This window comes from Camelus dromedarius, chromosome 20 (genome assembly GCF_036321535.1).
Source record: "Camelus dromedarius isolate mCamDro1 chromosome 20, mCamDro1.pat, whole genome shotgun sequence".
NCBI classification, from domain to species: domain Eukaryota; kingdom Metazoa; phylum Chordata; class Mammalia; order Artiodactyla; family Camelidae; genus Camelus; species Camelus dromedarius.
The window spans coordinates 303,961-325,125 of record NC_087455.1 but is presented as its reverse complement, the minus strand read 5'-3'; the positions used below and the strand labels follow the sequence as shown (position 1 = coordinate 325,125).

Sequence of the window (21,165 nt, the reverse complement as noted above, 5' to 3'; positions counted from 1 at the left end):
CCGCGGACGTTCACACCGCACCGTCTGCGACGGCTCCCAGTCGCCCTGGGCAGGCCCCGCCCCCGGGCCGCTTGGCCCCGCCCCCGGCTCCCGCCGGGCGCCGCGGCTTCCGGCTCGGGGCCTGCAGGCCGGAAGTGTCTCGTTGCCATGGCGAGGGCCGGGAGCGGGGCCCGCCCCCGCCGCGCCGGGAGGCTAGCTGAGCCGATTGACTCGCCGACGGGATCCGATCGACTGGGTGGTGGCTGCGTGCGCGAGGCGGAAGGTGAGGCGCGGACTTCCGGGCCCTACAGGCGGGAGAGGAGGCCGGGCGCCGGTGGCGGTGGGGTGCGGAGAGTTGAGGCCGGGCCCCGGTTCAGGGAGAACTGGGCTGGGTGTGGGGAGAGGAGGCCGGGCCCTGGGCGTGGGGGCGCGGCGGGCCGGGGGACCGGACACGGGTCGGGGGATGGGGGCCGGAGAGAGGAGGCCGGCCTTGGGGAGAGAGGGGAAGCCGGGGCTCCAGGGGAGAGGGGAGACAGGGAGGGGCCAGAGTCAGGGCACAAGTCTCCAGGCCCGACTGGGCCTCAGGTGGTTGAGGCCCAGGACAGCCCATGTCAGGGTCAGGAAGGCTTCTGAAGAGGCCGGCTGTGAAGGCCACCAGCAGGGCTTTCCGCGTTCTAGCTATAACTGGAGTTGTTTTCATTCTTGCAACCTGTTGGTCAGGTAGGCAGCATAAAATTATCTCCATTTTCAGCTGAGGAAATTGAGACCTGCAGAGAAGTGACTTGCTCAGGCTTTGTGTGGACTTTGGAGTTAGGCCAGAGGAGAAATTGGAGCCTTTCTGGGGCAAGTTCCTGAAACTTCCAAGGGTTCAAGTCACCTCACTTGTGATGGGGATTCTGGGCTCCAGCTCACAGACTGATCTCAGGGCAAGAAAAGTGACTGATGTGTTGAAAGTGCCTGGCCCTGTGCTGGTATCGAGGTGCTCCAGGCCTGGGAGGGGGTATCCATGCCTGGTGGGGGCCCCTCCCTGTCCTGGAGCAGAGTCTGAGGCCACTATGGGGTTAGTCTCCATGGGTGCAGAGAGGGGACGTGTATGTGGAATCATTTCAGGTTTAGGGAAGCTGAAGAAAAGCTAGCCCTCCCCAAAGCCCTGGGCCTTCCTTTTCTTCCTGGATCCTTACCTCGGGGGTGGAGGTGGAGGGGAGCACAACACTGCTCCTCTCAGTCCTTGTCCTTGCTTCCTCAGGTGCTCCCCTGGCAGGATTGGGTTTCCCTGGAAGGGGTGTAAAGGGGCCTCTGTGCTCCTGGCTGGGCCCCCTACTTCTCTTCAGAGGTACTGAGGGTAGCCCCACCCTGGAGCTGAATTGCCTGAGGGGCTGGTGGCTGGCTCTGGGAGTCCCTGGTTGGGGGATGTGTGGTGCTCTGAGCCAGCTACCTGACCCCACCCTCCACCCGAGCTCTTGCTCAGAATGGGATGAGGAAGCTTTAGCAGGACTGTCCTCACCTCCTTGTAGGCTCTCCACTGGTTCATCCTAGACTCTGCTCTCCTCAGAAGGTTGCCTGAGCTGGCAGGCTGCTAGGAAGGAGGCCCTTGTATCTGTGGGCTCAACGCTGGGGTCTTGTCTCCACTGCATGCAGTTTTGGAACCTCAGTCTCAGGTGAGGCTCTGGTGACCCAGCCCAAAGCCTCTACCACAGTTTACCTGTTGGCCAAAGCCAGACATCTCGCTGGCAGTGTCTTCCCACCTTCAGGCTCCTTCCAAACTTCCGCCTAAATACCCCTGATCCCGGCCCTTGCTTTCCATCCCCCTGCCCAGTAGCCTGCTGCTGGGGCTCCTTATTTCCTTCTGAGTTAAGAGCATTTGCTCCTACTGATCTTCTTGGCTCTGTCTCAGCCCCTTGACTTTATCCTTCTCACCTACCAGAGTTGATGGGTCTGAAATGCAGATTTGATTCTTGAAGTCTCCTTGAAATCTTCCTCACAGACTTCAGGATAACACTCCTGTCTTTGCAGACTAGCCCCCAATCTCTGCCCCCTGACCCTAGCCCTGATCACCTTTCCACATGTGTGTCATGCCACCACCATACTGAACCCCTGCGTGGTGGTGGAAGGGAGGGTGGGAACCTCCCCCCACCATTTCCAAGCTCTGGGGCCTCGGGCAAATCCTTGCCAGCACAGCACATTGAGGAAACAGGACATAGAGGTACAGGAAAGTCTAGTTCCACAGATTCCCTGGGGAGAGGGTCCCATGGGGAGGGGTGTGGGCTCCTTTGCCAGGAACGCTGCGAGGCCTGACGGTCCCTGGAGGATTCTGGGCTGCATCCTTCCTTGGTGGTGACAGAGATCAGGCAGACTGGTGCTACAGAGGAGTGCATGGGAGGTGGGGCTGCAGAGACAGGGCCTGCAGACGGGTCTTCAAAGAGCTTCCAATAAGGAGGAGAGGGTGTGTGTGGGAGATGGGGGGATTGGAGTTGGCTTAAGTGGCAGGGTCAGTAGAGAGTCAGGAGGTTGTGGATGGGGCAGGGGAGGTCCAGGAAAGTGGAAAGGGACGGGGCTGCAGGGTGGAGGTGGAGATCAGGTGGTGGCACCACCGTGTGGCTGGGACGGAATCTCAGCCCTGTGTTCCCATGCCAGGGCTCCCTGAGACCTTGAGCAGTCCTTGACTTTGGCTATTGTTGATTTTGTGTGGCAAGCTTTATAAGTTTCAACCCCACCCACCTGATAGAACCTCCTTCCATTTTGGAAGGAGGAGCAGGGTGTGGATGTGGGTGGCCCTTGGGAACCTCCAGGACTCAAATGAAGGGTGGGGCTCCTGCAGAGCCTTGCCCACTGTCTGGGCAGGTTTGAATATCCCTCCCTGTGCGGGCAAGGCTTGGGGCAGAGCGTTGCCGTGGCTGGCAGACCACCAGTGTTTCCTCTGGGCTGAGCTCAGGGTGGCTGGGCAGTAGACGTGTCACAGCCGCACACGCCACAGAGGGATAGCCCTTTCCGTCCTGCCCACTCAGTCACAAGCTCACAGTCTCCTGTGTTTCGGTCTGTGCTGCTCCCCTGGGTGCCTCCGCAAGTCAGGCACCTGGTTCAGGGAAGAAAACAGTCAATAGGGTCAAAAATGAAAGTAGGGTGAAGAGACAGGAGAGTGACAAGGTAGCTGCAGAAGACTTCTCAGGAGGTAATGTTTAAGTTGAGATCTCAGTGACAAGAAGGGAAGAGCTAGCCTGAGATCTGGTGGAAGAACTTTCCAGACCAAAGAAGCAGCTCATGCACAGTGGGAGTGATGATGAAGGTGGCAGATCAGGATGGCAGAGTGTGTCTGAGATGGGCTGGGAGTAAGTATTTTGGGCTTTGTGGCCACATAGTCTCTGTTCTGCCAACTTGTGGAAAAGCAGCTGCAGACAGGGCGTCAGTGAATGTGTTGTTTCAACAAAACTATGGATAGACCCAGAAATTTGAATTTCATACAATTTTCATGTGTCACAAAATATTGTTTTTATTTTTTCAATCATTAAAAAGGTAAAAGCCATTTTTAGCTCGTGACCCACAGAAGCAGACAGTGGGCATACCCTGCCAACCCCTGTGCCAAACACCAAAGATGCGTGTGTGTTAACTCACTGGATCCTTACAAGAACCTTATAAAGAGGGCACCGCTGTTCCATTTACAGATGTGGAAACTGATTGAAAAGAGGTCGAGGAACTTGACTGATCCCAGCCACTGCAGTGTGGAGCCCAGGTGCCAAGGGCTGGGGCAGGGAGCAGGCTGGTGCTGAGTGGGAAGTGTGGAGACGGGTGGGAGGGGCCGGCCAGGCAGGGTTTAGAGGCCCGGGTGAAACTGCTGTTGTATATTTTTATTTTTTTACATCAAACTTTATTGAGGCATAATTTACATGCAATAAAATGTACCTGTATGAAATAATTCAGTGGGTTTTGCTAGATGTATATGTACACCCTGTAAACGCTACCATGATCTACACGTGGAACATTTGTGTCGCCCCAAATGTTCTCTCATCCCTCTTTGTGGTCTGCCCTCCCTCCTCCTGGCCCCAGGCAATCACTGAGTGGCTTTCTGTTTCTACAGATTCATCGTCCCTTTTTTCAGAATTTCACATAAATGGAATCATGAAATGAACACTTTTGTGTCTGGCTCTTTGGCCAGACACACCATTTTGGACATTCAGATTGCTGCTTGTCTGTGTAGTTTACTCTGTTTCTTGCTGAATGGTCTGGTATTCTGCTGTGTAGACACACCACTGTTTCATCTGTGCACCTACCTGCGGATGGACACTTCCATTCTTTCCCTCTTGGGGCTGTTGTGAATGAAACTGCTGTGAACATTCTTGTCTACAAGGTTTTGTGTGGACATGTGCTTTATTTCCCTTGGGTTGAGATGGTAGAAATGCTGGGTGTGTGTGAAGTTGTGTGTGTGTAACTTGGTAAGAAAGGGCCAGACTCTTCTCCAAGGTGGTCGTACCGCTGCTCGTTCCCAGGCGCCCCGCATTCTCCTGGTGCCCTTTTACAGTTTAGCCATTCTTGGGGTGCACGCTCGCACTCCTTGTGCCCTGATTGGCCTTTCCTCACTGGCGCCTGGTGTTGAACATCTTTCCGTGTGCTTATTGTAGTGGCCATTTGTTTATCTTTTGTGAAGTGTCCAAATCTTTTCCCCTTGAAAAATGGATTGTTCGTCTTCTCAGCTTTCAGAATTCTTAATATACTCAGGATGCAAGTCCTAGGCTAGATAAACATGTTGCAAATACGTTATCACAGTCTGTGGCTTGACTTTTTTCTTACCAGTGTCTTGAGCAGCAGACACTTTCACTTTTAATGAAGTCCAGTTTGCCAGTTTTTTTTTCTTCATGGTTTGTGCGCTTTCATGGTGTGAGTAGAGGTCAAGGGTCATTGTTCATTGTTTTCCATGGATACCCAGTCATTCCAACGCCCGTTTTTGAAGACGAGCCTCCTCCCATTGTATTACCTAACACCCTTGTTGAAAATCATGACAGTATGTGTGGGGTGTTTCTGGATTCTCTAGTCTGTTTGTTGATCTTGCTAGGATCCCACAGGTTTGACTATTGTAGCTTTATAAGGAGGCTTGATATCGAGTAGTGTTAATTCTCCAACTTGATGTTTCTTTTTCAGATCATTTTTGGCTCTTCAAGATACTATGCAGTTCTATCAAAATTTTAGAATTAGCTTGTCAGTTTGTCCAAAAAGGCTTACTGGCATTTTGATTGCAATTGTATTAAAGCTACAGATATATCTGGAGGAGAACTGACATTTGGACAGTATATAGAGCATGGTACCTATTTCTTCGTTTATTTAGGTCTCTGTATTAATTACGTATTGGTATATAACCGATTACCCTAAAATATACTGTATTAAAACAATATATGTTTACTATCTCATAGCTGCTGTAGGTCAGGAATTTAAAATGGCTTAGCTGGGGTGTTCTGGTTCAGGGTCTCCTGTGGTTGCAGTTGGGACGATCAGCCAGGCTGGTCATTTGAGGGCTGGGCTGGGCTGTGGGGTGGGCTTGCTGGGGCACCCTCCCACGGCTGTCCTCGGGAGGACGCGGTCCCCACCCGTGGCCCTCTACTAGACTCCTTATGTCAGCACCAGAGCCAGTGTCCTCAGGGCCAAGGTCCCAGAGCACAAACGAGAGAGGCTGCCGTGCCTTTTGGGCCCTGGTCCCTGAAGCTGTGCATCTTCATTGTGTCAGAAGTGAGGAACTAAGTCCAACCCACATTCAAGCGGAAGAGGTCAGACTCTGTCATTTGAAGGGGGTGTCACAGTATTCCATGTTTTGTGATACTAATTTTGTAAATGACATATTTAACATTTTACATTTTCCAGTCATTTGTTGCCAGTGCAGACATAAATTCGACTTTGACATGTCCTTGTAGCCAGAACCTTGCTAAATATACCTTTTTATTCTAGTCACCCTAATACAGATTTTAAAAGACTTTCTACGTATCTTCTACGTATTTTGCTATATGCCTTCTGCAGCTAAAGAGGTTTACATCTTCCTTTCTAATCTGTGTGCTTTTTGTTTCTTGCCTTCGTGCACTGGCTAGGACTTGAGTACAGTGTCCAGCAGGAGTGGTGAGAGTAGCTATCCTTGTCTTGCTGCCAGTCCTAGGGAGAAAGTGTTCAATTGTTCACTGTTAGGCAGGGTTTAACTAGGTTTCTGGAGATGCCCTTTATCAGGTTGAGGAATTTTCCTTCTATTCCTAGTTTTCTAATTTTTTAAAAACCATGAGTGGATTTTTGAATTTTCCCAAATGCTTTTCCTGTTTCTATTGATTTGATTGTATTTTTTAAAATAGTAAACTATGTTGATTTTTAAAATCTTAAGCCAATCTTTCACTCCTGGAATAAACCCCACCTGGTCAGATGTAGTAGCCTTCTTATATATTGCTGGATTCAATTGGGTAACATTTTAGAAAGGATTTTTGCAGCTGTTCATGAAGAGATCAGTCTGTAGTATTCTTGTCATGTCTTTGGTTTTGGAGTCAGGGTAATACTGGTCTCACAAAAGGAGCTGTGATGTGTTTCTTTCTCTTCTGTTGTCAGAAAGCATTTTGTAGATTCTGTATTACTTCGTCTTCAAAGAGCCTGATAAAATTTGCCACTAGAGCCATCTGGGCTTGGAGTTTCTTTGTGGGAAAAATTTTAAGGGCAGATTTAATTCGTCCAATAGATACACCACTGTTCAGATTTTCTATTTCTTCTTGAGCCCATTTTGATAATTTGCTTCATTTGGGTAATTTGCCCATTCATCATAAGTCAAGCATGGCAACTTTTTTCTATAGAGGGCCAAATAGGACATACTTTAGGCTTTTCACGTGGTCTCTGTTGTAGCCACTTAACTCTTACTGTAGCAAAACAGTCATAGATGCTGCATGAACAAGTGAGCGTGTCTGTCTCCTAATTAAACTTTACTTGCAAAAACAGACGGTGGGCTGATCTGGTCCATGGGCTATATTTTGTCCACCCCGACCTAAGTTGTTAAGTTTATTATCATAAATTGTTCAGAACATTCCCATTTTTATCCTTTTCATTGTCTGTTGGATCTGTAGTGAAGTCCCCATTTTTCTTTCATGAAATTGGTAGTTTTTGGCTTCTCTTGGTCTGTTTAGTGAGAGTTTTTATTGATTTTATCGATATTTTCAAAGGAACAGCTTTCAGTTGCAGTGTTTTTCTCGGTTGTCTATTTCATTAGTTCTTGTCTTTATTAGTCTTTCCTTCTACTTCCTTTGGGTTGAGTTTTCTCCTCTTTTTCTAGCTTCTTACTAAGTTGGAAGCTTTGGTCCGTTGATTTGACCTTTCTTGTTACAGTAAGCATTCAAAGGTAGAGTTTCCCTCAAAGCCCTGCTGTGACTGTATCTCACGTATTTGTTATGTTTTCATGATCATTCAGATTAAAATAGGTTCTGACTTCCATTTTGATTCCTTCCTTAGCCTGTGGATTACTTAGAAGTATGCTTCAGAGTTTCCCAATATTTGGGAGTTTTTCCAGATGTCTTCTAGTTTAATTCCACTATGGTCAGTGAGCATTCTCTGTGCTTCCATTCCTTGTAAAATTATTGTATCTTGTGTTACGTTTCAGCATGTGGTCTGTCTTGTTGAATTAATTTTTTTTTAGCGTTAAATACATTTAGAGTGTTGCACAACTATCATCACTTTCTATTTCCAGAAATTTTTAATCACCTGAAGCAGAAACTGTCCATTCAACACTTCTTCCTTATCCCCTCCCCCAGCCCCTGGCAACCAGCATTCTGTTTTCTCTGAATTTACCTATTCTAGGTGCCTCATGTAAGGGGAAATCATACGTTTGTAGCACTTATCAGGATTTCATTCCTTGTTGTGGCTGAATATTCCACTGTATGTATCTGCCACTGTTTATTTATTCATCTGTCGATGGACATTTGAGTTGTTTTTGCTTTTCAGCTATTGTGACTAATGCTGCTGTGACAATGGTGATAAATATCTGAGCCCCAGTGTTCAATTCTGTGGCGCAGGCCTTGATTCTTACGCCTGCGTGTTGACAGAGTCACATTCTGTTCTGTGCCTCTGTCACTGTCCTGCAGTGTGGCAGTTGGGAAAGATGTCAGCCTTTCTGTCTGCAGAGCCGGGCTGTGTGCACAGACTGTGTCTCACCAGTGGCCCCAGTGGCCTTGTACCCTTAGAGGAATAGTGTTCTGATCTGGCTTCTGGATCACGGGGACTTTGCTGCGTTGTGTGTCACATGTGAAGAAGTCCCCTTTTTCATATGTTGGAGTGTCTCTGGCCTCGGGTCATTCCTTGGACGCCTCCTGTGCAGGCCTCCTCTGCCCTGGGGCTCCCGCCCTGCTTCCATCAGCCTGCAGGAGTGTGTAAACTGTTCATAAACTCTCTTCTGGGTGCCCCTAGGTTTGTGGGGGTCTCAGTGTGGGGACACATGTACTCAGTTGGCCGTCTAGACCCATACAGCTCTTCTTCTAAGGCTGCGTAGCCTAAGTGCCTCTTCCTTCCAGAGCTCTGGGGCCCTGTGCTCCTGGCAGCATCCTGGCCCTCAGAGCCCTTAGCACTGCCCGCCCCCAGGCCCCACGTCCTTGTGGGGAAGTTTTGAGGCAGAGCCGACCCAGGGTTACCACGCTGGCCCCTCCAAAGCCCAGTTTTGTGGTTTTGTTTGGACACTGCTGTACTTGACGGACCTTAATTTCCAGATCTACGCAGTGGGGTTGTGGCCCATCGGAGCACCAGGCTAAAGTGCTGGCTGCAGCCTGTGGCCCTGCCTCCGGGAAGGAAGCCCCGGCCCTTCCCCCTCCTGGCTAAGGGCCGGCTTTTGTCTTCAGTTCCCCAGGAGTCTCTTTTCAAATGCAGATACCTTCAGCTGCCGACTTCTTTCATTTGGCCAGTGAGGTTTCTGACACGTTGCTGTGAGTTAGTTAGTAGATTTATTTCAGAGCTGGGTGGCAAGGGGAAGGAAATGGAGGAGGGAGATTTGGAACCTCCCTGATTTGGGGGGAGGCCCCTCCCCCGCGTGGAGTGGTCCACACGGGCCCCCTCCCAGGAGCCTTGGCCGGGCAAGTGCACCTGAGCCGGATGAAGCTCACTCCTGTGTCCCAGCCACAGAGTAGCTCCAGGTTCGCGCGGTTCTGCTGCTGAGCATTCTGCTGAGGAAGCGTGGTGCGAATTGAGACCCACGAGAAAGGACATAGACCTCACGTTAGGGTCAGAAAGGAAGCTGAGACCAGAAGCCCAGAGGGAGTAGGCCAGCCAGCACCCCTGCCCCCAAAGAGGGCTGGGGCGCCAGAGGGGAGACGTGCTACGAAGCCTGCATATTTGTAGGAACTAATTTACTGCCAGGGTGGCACTGCAGAGCAGTGGGGAGAAGCCGCTTTTACGTAACGGCGCTGGGGCAGCTGGGTATAGACGTGGCCGAGGAAGGAACCTGGGGCCTGTACTAGACGTATACTGACTGGCAACACACTGCCCCCTAGATACAGTGGCTTGAAACCGATTTGTAATCTCGCAGTCTCTGCGAGTCGGGCTCCGGGTGCAGCCTGGCTGATGCCCTGTCCGGGACTCATGCACCTGCTGCAGGTTCCCCTGGCAGGAGGGTCTGCTTTCGAGGGGGCTCCCTCACCAGCCCCGGGGCCCGGCTCGAGTCCTCATGACACGGGCTGGCTTCCCCAGTGTGAAGGACCGAAAAGAAAGCTAGGAGGAAGTTGCAGTGCCCCTCACACCCTCACCTTGGGCGGCACATGCTGTGTGCTCTGTCGTACTCTGTTCATCGTAAGCCAGTCACTCAGTGCAGTCCACATTCAAGGGGAGGGGAGTCAGGCCCCACCTTCTGAAGGGAGATGTATCAAGTACTTCACGGGCATATTTTAAAACCAGCACAGATCCTTACTTTGTCTACAAACATCAACCCCTAGTGGACTGCAGACCTGAGTGGGGCACAAACTCTCCTGCTTTTAGAAGAGAATATAGGAGACTTGTCTTTGGAAAGATATCTCACCCAGTTAATGCCCAGAGAACTGCACATTGAATGTGGGAAGATACCACTGCCCGTGCACCAGACTGACAGAGAGAATATGTCATCTGTAAAGCAGCTGGGATGTTTCTCCCTCGCTGATGGGAGTATAAATTGGTGCAGCGCTTGGAAGCAGCTGTGCCATCCATCGAGTCACGTTGTGTAGCCTGCTGTGCAGCAGGGTCTGCGTACAGGGCATTCACAGCAGCCTCTTTCACAGGCCCACGCCCACTGCCCCCGTCCCTCAGGTGGCAGGCTATGTAAGTGAGGGTACAGGCATGTAGTGGACTGCTGCTCAGCAAAAGGCAGAAAACTTAGAGCCCCACACCTGGGAATGGTGACAGTGAGGCAGCACGGAGCATGGCCGCGGTCCCACCTGGAAGTTCACCTGTCAGCACTGCACTCCGCGGTTCAGAGGTGTGTGGGGCGGGGCAGTTTATTGACATAGCGGGTCTAAGGCCTTCTGCACCGTGGTGGACACCTCATGGGCATTCTTGGGGGCTGGCATCCTGTCTCTGTGGTCCAGCCCCATGTGCTGTCCGCACTCGTGTCCTGCTTCTCGTTGGCATGTGTGAACTTTCAGGGAGCCTCTGCCTGGGTGTTTTTAATGGGATTCTGCTCTTTTCAATGCCATCACAGTTGACATGAGGACCTGTTTGTCGTGTTTGTTGTAAATGTTTTTACTCGGTTGACCATCTGTCTTCTGATTTTGTAGGTTTTGTTTTGGTTTTTACAGTGCAGATGTTTGAAGAATCTAATGAGTCGGATGGTTTTGGTTTCTGGGTTGCGTGTCAAGCTCAGAAGGCCCCCTCTGCTGCAGCTGCGCAGGTGCTCCTGCCCGCCTCCTTCTCGTACTCCTTGGGTCTTGTTTTCCTTGCAGCTGTGTCTGTGGTACTTCTGGAATTGATTTTGGTGTGAGGAGAGGCAGGGTCCTGCTCTGTGGTTCCAGGTGGCCACCTGCCGTCCTTTCAAGCAGGCTTTCCCCGGGGGCCCTGCGTGGCCGTTCTGGCTCTCCTGTCTGTACCTCTGCTGACTGCTCGCTTCTGGGCTTCCTGGCCCCTGCTTACCTCAGACACGGCTCGGTCCCACTTCTGAGGGCCCTCCTTCCTCTGTGTGCCCCTTGCTGCCCCTTTCCTTGCATCCAACAGCCTATCCAGCCCTCATCCTCTTACTCTTGGCCTCTCCTGTCCATCCCCTGCTGGGTAGGCATGCGGGCCCCAGTGTCTCTCCGTGAGGCCCCCTAGTTCCTGGATCTGGGCACACCCTTAGTCGTTTGAGAGCCCCTGTGGCTCCCACGGCCTTTCGGGCAGAGGCCAGTTCTTCCACTGTCCCCTCGACGTCTCTGCCTTGCAAGGCCCTACCTGATACCCAACAGGTGTGCTCACACCTGCCCTCCCTGAACAGCACTTAGAATTGTTTCAAAGAGGTTTACCTTCACACGGCTTGGAAACCATGCAACCCCCAGGGCTCGTGCTGCCCACCTGCCCTCCGAGCCCCCCACCTGCCCTCCACAGCCCCCACCTGCCCTCTGTGGCCCCCACCTGCCCTCCACGCCCCCCACCTGCCCTCCGCGCCCCCTACCTGCCCTCTGCGCTCCCAGTGGCACTTCTCATCACTTGTCCCATCTCTCCTGTGTTTCTTACATAGATGTGTATGTGCATTCTTTTTTGTTCCTTCTTTACACAAAAGGTAGCTTATCATGTACAGATTTTGTATGTTTTTCTCTTCACTGAATAGTTACTTAGCGACCTAGCCACGGTGGTACCTGGAAAGCTTCCTCATAAACCCTCAGAGGCTTATTTATGACCATTTGACAGACACGTAGGTCACGTCCGGTGTTTTTGTCATAAGGGCTGCTGCAGCAAGGGGCCCGATGGTGGCGCTGCGCGATTAGCTTCTAGAACGATCCAGAACATGCTTGCAGGGGGCAGGCGAGTGCACCTGGGGGGAGCTGCTCTGTACTCCCATCATGCCACAGTGATGGCCTGCTCCTCCTGCCAGTGCAGGTAGCCCCTGCCCGCTGGCTCAGCCCCTGGGCCTCACTGTCCCTGCTGCTCACACTTCAGCCCTCCTGATCTGCTGCCAGCTCCCCAGACTGCTCTCTCAGTGGCCGGCTGTCCTCCTCGTCCCCTCCTGGCCCCCACCCTGTGCCAGGCAAGTGCCTGTTGTAAACCACGTCCTGTCCTCCAGGGCAGGGGCCCAGCCACCTCCGGGCCTGGCGCTGCCCCTGTCACATTTGAGGGCTCCTTCCCCGACTGGACAGGGTGACAGTGCGGGCCCAGGGCACCTCAGGCCTGAGCTCGTCCACTCGGCCGCATTGACTGACCTAGGGCCCTCCTCTAGATTCTGGCCTATGGCTGAGAGACATGCAGGAATGTGTCCTCAGTGAGCTTGTCCTTTGGTGGGAGAGGCCAGCTGGGCAGACAGTGCCCTCAACATCCAGCCCCCATCTGCTGGGGGGCTGCTGTGGGGCCCTGGTGCCTGGGGTCGGGGCCGGACAGGTGGCGGGACCAGGAGTCTCCCCAGGTGAGCCAGGTGGGCTGGTGCTGGGCTTGGCCCTTGGATGAGGCCAGGCATGTCCCTGGAGGCCTGGCCACAGGTGCTGTCCCCGGGGACCTGTGATGCTCCTGGGACCCAGGCAGGGACACCTTTGGGTCATGGCTTTGGCCAACGTGTCTCAGGCCATGGCCTGTGACATCTGGACGAGCTCGCTGCTGACGGGCACCATGTGTGGGTCTGTTACAACACACTTTCCCCAGAGTCACCAGCAGTGGTGGTTTGGCTATTCCCATGATGCCACAGATGGAACCAGTTCTTTTGATTGAAAGTTACAGGAACCCACTCTGACAAGCCTTGAGCAAAACAGGGATGTGAAGTCCCCAAACCTGACAGGTAGCGGGCGCGGGGCTGGGCGTTCTCTAACACCCCTGCCTCGCCTCTCCTGTCCTCTCTGCACAAGGCACAGCCTCCTTGTCTCTGGGTGAGCAAGGCGACAGGCTCTGGGCTCCTGCTGCACTGTCTCTGGTTCTTACATAGATGTCGTGAAGAGGGCACGAGGCTGTGTGGTGGAGTCGTTAACAGGGGACCCTGGGTTTAGTCGTGACCTCGGTCTCCCTGTGTTGAAAATGGGGATCGTGACTGGGACCTGTGGAGGAGGGGCTGCCGAGATACCCTGGCCAGTCCGGGTCTGGCCACCTAGGGGTCCCATCAGCCAGGTGTCGGGTGGTATTCCCAGCACAGTCTTTGGGGCTGGCTTGGTGGTGTGGGCTGAGAGGATGTGGGGTGGTGGCCGCGGTCCTTCAAGAAGCCTCCTCCCACCTCAGGCTTGCACTACCACGTGGAGTGGAGCTGAGAACTGGAAAAATCGCCCGGATTATCTCAGTCTGACATTCCAGGGAGGCTTGGGGCAGCCCCTGCAGACGGAGGCGGCAGCCGCTTGGCTCAGCCCCCTGGGCCTGGGGGTGATGCGGTGGTCATTTGCTGGGACTCCGCTGAGCTGCCCTGGCCTTTGTGTCTCAGCTGAGGGGTGAGTCGCCCAGCTCTGGGGGGCGTTGCCTGACCGCATGGCTGGGAGGAAGCGGCTGAGTGGGGCTCGGGGAGGGGCAGCGGGCAGAGTCTGGGGGTCTGGGGCTTGAGAGCTGATGGCTTGGCCTGGGGGGTGCCAGGTGCCACTTGTGGAGACTGTCCCGGGATGGGATGCCCACTGAGTGGGGTCCTGGGACTCCCTGGGGTCACCTGTCTCTCGGAGGAGGCAGTCCAGTGGCCCAAGGACCTGCCCAAGGTCACACAGAGACCGCCCTCAGGCAACTTCCAGCAGGGAATGCCGCTGAGGGGGCCCAGAGAGAACCCAGGGCTTCAGGAAGGTGGAACCCAGGGTAGGGGGCTGAGGCCCCGTCTGAGCTGCTGTAGCCCAGCAGGGTCTGCTGTCTGTGCTGCCAGGGCATTGGAGGCCGCAGGGAGCAGCTCTGTAGCTGGAGCCTGTGCCCGTGGACTCAGGCCGGCGCGGGGTGGATTGAGGCTGTCCAGAGGGTGCCCCAGGGTGACTTTTCATGGATGTTCTTCAAAATGAGAAAACCACAACACAACATCTATTCAATTTGAAAAGCTGGTTATTCTAGGTTGTTTTCTATAGGACTTGGGCATCAGGATCTCTTTTCTTCCATAAAATGTCGAGAGGGAGGATGTTTCCTAAAGCTTCTTAAACACAACAAAATCAGACTGTGGCTCTGATGTTGGCGTCTGTCTCGGAGAAGTAAAACTGGTCCCTGAGACCCTGTGAGCCCACTCTGCTTGGCAGCCTTAGCCTGGCAGCGGGGGGCTTCCTCCCTCTTGGACAGGGTAGGAGGGTGTTCTCTCTGGGTCCCCTTCCCCTCCCATGGCTGGAGACAGGGAGGGGTGTCGCTGAGCAGAACGCTGTGTGCCTTGCTCCTTCCTTGTGGTCTTTTGGGGTGGACCATTCAGGCAGCTCCAGAGCCTTACTCCAGAGAGATGAAGGCCCCCACGTGCAGGCTGGAGGGGATGCCAGCTCCCTCAGGGGGAATGCGAGGGAGCCGTAAGTGGCCAGCAGGGAAGAGCGTGAAGGCTCTGTGTGCCCTGGGTGTGGTCTGGGACCTACCCCCATCCTCATAGATGGGGAATTGGCAGGGTGCCTGCACTGGCCTCCTGCCTGTCTCAATGGGGAAGTTGTGTCTCCGAGGCAAGGGCAGGACTTGGGGAATCCGGGCTGGAGGTCTGGACAGCTCATGACTGCTCTGGCCCCAGCTATCTGCACAGGTGGCCAGCTGGGGGCAGGCTGCCCAGAGCAGAATGCTGCCTGGAAAGCTCTTTCCTGGGCTTTGCTGGTCCTCTGTCCTGTCCCCAGGGAGCCTCTGAGGTCAGGCTCCCAGAGGGGATAGCTGGAGCACAGGCAAAGTCCAGGGCAGGTCGGACCTGTAAAGCAAGTCCCCAGGTATGCTAGGGTCTTGGAGCAGCAGGGACCTGACCTGATTTGATCTGGCCCAGGACAGTCCCCTTCCAGGGATAACTGAGATCCTTGAGTACAAGTCTGGCCAGAGGAAGGCTGCATCACTATCTAGATGGCCACAGGGTCTGGCCACATGAGAGTGTGGACTCCTGGTGGGCAAGCTGAGCTGTGGGTGGGTTCTTTCTAGGTGGAGCAGGGCCATGACCTCCTGAGGAGTGTCCCACAACCGTGCCGAGTGACCACACACCAGGGATGCTGGGCAGGCTGGGCCATGCCAGCCCCTCTGCCTGCTTGTTCGAGAGATTCCAAGTCAGGCAGCCCCCTTATGCCTGTGTTCAAAGGACCAGGGCTTTTATTGCAGCCCAGGATGGCTGAGGCATTGACTGGCCTGAGCTGGAAAGCCTGGCAAGGACTTCCTTCTGGACTCTGGGTGGCGAGGAGCTGGGGTGCTGGTTGGGACTGGCTGTGCCCTGCACCCTCAGCTGCCGAGAAGCAAGGAGGCCTGAGGTCCAAGAGGCCGGGGAGGAAGGGCAGTTCTGGGAGAGCCCAAGGAGAAGGTGACTGGGCATCCCAGCCCAGCCTGGGGACAAGGAGGGGAAGTCCTCCCTGCTCCCTTTTCAGCTGCACAGCCAGCAGATCCCTTTCTGGAACCGCTGAGTGTGTGAGCCAGAACAGGGGCAGGGCAAGCCCCTCCCTTCTGCCGGAGACTGGTCCAGCAGTGCTGGCTGCGGGCGGGATGCCTCACACAGGGCAGGGCCTGCTGGGAGCCTCGCCCGACCCCCCTGGGAGCCAGCCTTGATGTGCTGCCTTGTTTCCCCTCAGGGCCGTGGGAGCACCTGCTGTCAGCAGCTTGGTCGCCTGGCTTCTCCGAAGGGGAGGCCCTCCTGGAGACACAGTTGCCAGGCCCTCCATACTGGCAGTGCCCTGGCCGCTTAGGGAAGCCTCACCCCAGGGTACTGGGGACCGGGACCCCAGGACTCTGGACACACACGGCCCAGGCCTCTCCGGCCGCTGAGCCTGCCCTTCTGCCACACCTCCTCGTTAGCCCTGACCCCCAGCAGATGGGGGGGGGCCATCCATGGCTGCTCCCAGGCCCCACCCAGCCTCCTAAGGCCTGCAAGGTGAGGGGCTCTTAGGACTCCCAGGAGCCTCTGCCCATTGCCCTGCCCTCCCTTCCCCCATGGCGAGGTGCCAGGGGCTGCAGCTCTGTTATCTGGGCAATTAGCTTCAGACCCTGGACTGACGCTGGCCAGGTCCTGGGTTGTTTCCCACAGGCTGTGCACCCTGACCCCTAGAGGGAGGGAGGCTCTGCCCAGTGAGCAGCCAAGGTGCCTGGGGCCTGTGCCCCTCACGACTGCCTGGGCCAGGTCACGGTGTGACGCCTCCTGACCCAGCCTTGCCAGGGGCAGAAGGCATTGAACCTTGGGGAGGGGATGCCCCGGAGGGTGCCAGTCCAGCCAGCCGCCCGACCCCTCAGGCCCAGCCTGGTCCCTGTGCTCCCCTGTCTGGTGCCCCCAGCAGACCCCCAGGCAGGCAGCTCCGGTCATGGCAGAGCACCTGGAGCTCCTGGCAGAGATGCCCACGGTGGGCAGGATGAGCACACAGGAGCGGCTGAAGCATGCCCAGAAGCGGCGTGCCCATCAGGTGAAGATGTGGGCCCAGGCTGAGAAGGAGGCCCAGGGCAGGAAGGGCTGGAGGGAGCAGAAGGAGGTGACTGGCAGGCTGCAGAAGCGGGTCCTCTTCCCTCCGAGTGTGGCCTTGCTAGAGGCGGCTGCCCGAAATGACCTAGAGGAAGGTGAGTGTGGCTGAGCCCTGGGTTGGGGTACAGGCGGTAGCCCTGTCTCTGTTACCCTGGAGCAGGCCCCAAGTGGTGGGCAGTCCAGGCTCAGCTCAGGTAGGCTGGGGGTGGCCCACAGTCTTTACTGCCTGTTGCCAGGGTGCTGGGCGTTGCTCAGGAGAGTCCTGGCCACTACCTGCTTAGGTCCTGAGCCTCAGCCTCTGTCAAGTAGGACAGTAATGCACACCTCGGCAGGTTAGAGCTCAGGGAACAGGGCTCCCCCACTGGCTGGCCTGGCTCAGCCTCTGACTTCCCATTAGAACCTCCCCAGAGAACAGGCCTGAGCTTGTGGCTGGCTTCCTGTTCCTTCCCTGTGCCCACAGGCTCACAGCACCGCCGCTTCTCCAGGCAGGCTCTTGAGGGCTCTTCCTGCCTCCCTCGAGGACAGGGGCCTCTGCTGTAGAAGCCAGGGTGCAGAGGGCAAGAGGAGGCGGGGAAGGGAGGAGGGCTGGGTGGGTGTGCCTCAGGCCAGCGCCCAGGGAGCAGGGGTAGGGGCTCCGGGGAGGGTGTGTTTGTGTCCCCCTGCGGAGCACGGCTGGGGAGCCAGGCCTGGGCACCCTGGGCCCACTCTCTGGGCTGCAGGGGTGGGGGGTCCCCAAGAAGGGGCATGAGTGTGAGTGGAGTGGCCTGCTAGTCGTGAGGGTGCTAGCGCCCCAGGCAGAGTGGGATGGTTTGGACTGCTCTCACACTGGAGGGGCCTGTTCTGGGAGTCTGAGGGCTGGAATGCCATGATCGCAGAGGGGCCCTGCTGGAGGTCAGGAAGGAGGCTGCCGTCTGTGCCTTGCTGGGCCCTAGCTCCTGAACCCTTGGCCTGGGCTTGGTGTCCATCCTGCCACCTCCCTTACCCTCCTCTGTTCTCATGGCTGTAGCCTGGCGGGCAGCCCAGGTGCCCTTGGGTTGGGGGCCTGAGTAGGCCCGCTATTCCTGTATCCTGACTGCACCACCTTCCCTCCTGCAGTCCGCCATTTCCTCGAGAGTGGGGTTAGCCCTGACCTGGCCAATGAGGATGGCCTGACTGCCCTGCATCAGGTCAGCCACGCCAGAGGTGGGAGGAGGGGAGGGTGCCCAGGCCTGGGGCTCTGGCACTCAGGCTGTGTGCTTTGCAGAGCTGCATCGATGACTTCCGGGAGATGGTGCAGCAGCTCCTGGAGGCCGGGGCCAAGGTCAATGCCCGAGACAGTGAGTGTTGGACACCCCTGCATGCCGCAGCCACCTGCGGCCACCTGCACCTGGTGGAGCTGCTCATTGCTCGGTAGGGCCCACTGGGAGCAGGTGTGGCCAGAGTGGGCCTCTCTGTCAGGGAGGGGCTGCAGGGGCCTGGGGCAGGCAGGGCCTTCCTTGCAGATGGTGGGTCAGCCCAGGGATCGCCTCTGTGGGAAAGTGTGCCTGGCCTTCGGCCCCTTGTGTCCCCACTTATCCCTGGTGTGGAGAGCAGGATGGGGCAGAGGTGTCGATGCTGTCCCACCATGCCCCCTCTTCCGAAGGAGCACAAACTCAGGGCAGGGCAGTGGGTCCTCTGCCTGCCAGGCTATTTGCACCAGGGTCTGCACAGAGAAATGCTGTTCAGGTCAGAGTCACAAGGCGGGGGAACCTGGACACAGGCCAGGCCATTAACAAGGAGGGCAGAACAGGACTCAGCTCTGAATACCTGCCTCGGTGAACGGAGAGGGTGCTCAGCTTCTCCAGGATCCGGGTCCCCCCCATGGCCCCTCAGCTCTGACCCTCTAGTCAGGCAGGTAGTCAGGGGCTCAGGCTATCCTTGGAGCCGCCCAGGCATCGCGGGGCATGTGGGTGGAGGGCAGCCCCGGCCCCACTGCACTCCTGCTCATAGTGGGCACTCACCCTTGTGTTTTGGGTGCTCCCTCGGCTCCTCCCTCCCTTCCTGCCCCTTGCAGCTCTGCGGGCCCCCCCACCCCTGGCACCAGCTCTCCTCACACCGCCTTTTGCTGCCTGGGCCCCCAAGAGTCCTGGCACCCCCTCGTGGCAGGTGGGCCCACCATGTGTTCACGGGGCAGATGGCTGCCAGGAACCCAGAGCGCAGACATGGGTGGGGACTGCAGGACAGCCCACCTGGCCCAAGGACAGTCCAGGGCCAAGGGGTAGCCTCATACTCACTGCAGCAGCTGAGATCTGGGTCTCCTTCAGGTCAGCTCCATACAGTCCTGCAGGGCAGCCAGCCGTCAGCTGAGGGCCTCTGTTGAGGTGGGACCTCTGAGAGGGGACTGGGGGTCTCACTGCAGGGAGAAGTGTCCTATGACCAGCACCTCGTTCTTCCTCCCTGCAGGGGTGCTGACCTCCTGGCAGTCAACACCGATGGAAACATGCCCTATGACCTGTGTGAAGATGAGCAGACGCTGGACTGCCTCGAGACGGCCATGGCCAACCGCGGTGAGTGCGGCCCCGCCCACCCGTGCACCATGGGTGGTGCTGGAGGTGCTAGCTCTGAGCCCACTGCCCTGCAGGCATCACCCAGGATGGCATCGAGCAGGCCCGCACCTTGCCAGAGCTGCACATGCTGGATGATATCCAGAGCCTACTTCAGGCGGGAGCTGACCTCGATGCCCCCCAGGACCATGGGGCTACCTTGGTGAGGATGTGGCCCTGAGGCACTGGGCAGGGGAGGTGGCTGCTGGGCTGGCATGGGGCCTGGACTCAGGGGTTGGCGGTGTTCCTGCAGCTCCACATTGCTGCAGCCAATGGGTTCAGCAAGGTGGCTGCCCTGCTGCTGGAACACCGGGCTAGTCTGAGCGCCAAGGACCACGATGGCTGGGAGCCACTGCATGCCGCGGCCTACTGGGGCCAGGTGAGTGCCGGGCAGGGGCGCTGGGCCAAGGTGGGCTCCTTGGCTCCAGAGCCTTTAGCTGCTGGGCTAACCCTCCACAGGTGCACCTGGTGGAGCTGCTGGTGGCTCACGGGGCTGACCTGAATGGAAAGTCCCTGACGGACGAGACGCCTCTCGGTGAGCTGGGACCTGGGTGCTCCTAGTGTGGGGGACAGGCAGGAGGGCACCTGTGACCCTGTGCCCACTTCTCCCCAGATGTGTGCGGGGACGAGGAGGTACGGGCCAAGCTGCTAGAGCTGAAGCACAAGCATGACGCGCTCCTGCGTGCCCAGGGCCACCAGTGCTCTCTGCTGCGCCGCCGCGCCTCCAGTGCGGGCAGCCGGGGGTGAGTGCCAGCCCTGCCACCCGCGAGGCCCACCCCCGCCAGCACAGGCTCTGTCCCCAGCCCCTTGGGCACCCACACCCCGTGGGCTCTGGCCTGGGCTTTGTCCCCACTGTCAGCTGGCAGGCCAAGGTGCCAGCTGGGGCCCGGGACAGAGTCCGTGGGTGGGCAGCGGCCTCCCCCCACCTTCCCCCTGCCTTCCCCCCAGGAAGGTGGTGAGGCGGGTGAGCCTGACCCAACGTACCAGCCTGTACCGCAAGGAGCATGCCCAGGAAGCCATCGTGTGGCAACAGCCAGCACCCACCAGCCCAGAGCCGCCCGATGAGGATGAGGACCGCCAGACAGACGCAGAGCTACGGCTGCCGCCCCGCAAGGTGAGCCCTGCCTGGGCCTGCCCCAGAGGTCAGAGCAGGCCCTGCCTTGCTGCGTGGCACAGGGCATGGCCTGACCTTGGTACTTCAGTTCTCCGGCCTCAGGAGCTGGTGAGACCAGTAACCCTGGCCCATGTGCCAGGCTAGTGCCCCAGAGGGGTCACCACTGCCCTGGCCCTTGTTTCTGTCCCCATACTGCCCCATAGCCTGGAGCCCTGGGCCGCAGAGGACCCTCCTGACAGCCTCTGGGTCCTGTGCTCCCCACACAGGAGGAGGACCCTGAGGTGGCCCAGCCACACAACGGACGCGTCGGGGGCCCCCCAGGGCGGCACCTGTACTCTAAGCGGCTGGACCAAAGTGTTTCCTACCGGCAAAGTTCCCCGGAGGGCACCACCCCCGACGCCCTGGTCCGGGCCAAGGCCCACCACACCCTGGCAGAGCTCAAGCGCCAGCGGGCCGTCGCCAAGCTGCAGCGTCCCCCACTCGAGGGGCCTGAGGCCGATGAGTCAGGCCTGCCTGTGGACTCTGAGACCCGCCAGCCAGAGGAGGGCCCTGGGGCCGGTGGAGACCCGCCCTTGCTGAAGCTCACAGCCCCCTCGGAGGAGGTCCCTGTGGAGAAGAGGCCGTGCTGCCTGCTCATGTGAAGGGCTGGGTCTCAGGGAGGTGAAGGTCCTGCTGCCTCAGGGCCCCTGCTCTTCAGACCCTGATATGTGCCCCCAGCCAGAACGCTAGCCTCCTCCCTTAGATGGACCAGGAGCAGAAGCTACACCTGGGAGGCACCTGGCTGCAGAGACCTAGTTTCATCCTGTGACTGGATAAAGGGCCATTCGCTCTGCTAC

At 56.9% G+C, this 21,165-nt stretch overlaps 1 protein-coding gene across 5 annotated transcripts; it reads left to right on the top strand.

Moving 5' to 3' along the window:
• The first annotated feature begins 157 nt into the window (after positions 1 to 157).
• PPP1R16A (protein phosphatase 1 regulatory subunit 16A) lies at positions 158 to 21,164 on the top strand. Of its 5 annotated transcripts, XM_064476688.1 has the most exons (14): positions 172 to 262; positions 3,639 to 3,706; positions 13,315 to 13,517; positions 15,777 to 16,075; positions 16,476 to 16,749; positions 17,750 to 17,820; positions 17,898 to 18,043; positions 19,076 to 19,179; positions 19,254 to 19,378; positions 19,469 to 19,594; positions 19,675 to 19,750; positions 19,829 to 19,958; positions 20,164 to 20,329; positions 20,596 to 21,164. In XM_064476688.1, exons 4-14 carry the CDS (start codon positions 16,016 to 16,018, stop codon positions 20,968 to 20,970), a joined length of 1,653 nt encoding a protein of 550 aa, XP_064332758.1. In that variant the 5' UTR covers positions 172 to 262; positions 3,639 to 3,706; positions 13,315 to 13,517; positions 15,777 to 16,015; the 3' UTR covers positions 20,971 to 21,164. The 5 variants fall into 5 exon arrangements, with proteins under 5 accessions (XP_064332756.1, XP_064332758.1, XP_064332757.1 ...); XM_064476687.1 differs by lacking the exon at positions 3,639 to 3,706; XM_064476689.1 differs by lacking the exon at positions 13,315 to 13,517.
• Position 21,165: the final 1 nt, after the last annotated feature.

What these genes read in the sequence shown, in the direction of transcription:
- PPP1R16A (XM_064476686.1), top strand. Translation starts at nt 16,016, where the DNA reads ATGGGGGGGGGCCATCCATGGCTGCTCCCAGGCCCCACCCAGCCTCCT. An exon ending in GCCTGACTGCCCTGCATCAG is followed by an intron (nt 17,821 to 17,897) that starts GTCAGCCACGCC and finishes TGTGCTTTGCAG; the next exon opens with AGCTGCATCGATGACTTCCG. An exon ending in GACGGCCATGGCCAACCGCG is followed by an intron (nt 19,180 to 19,253) that starts GTGAGTGCGGCC and finishes ACTGCCCTGCAG; the next exon opens with GCATCACCCAGGATGGCATC.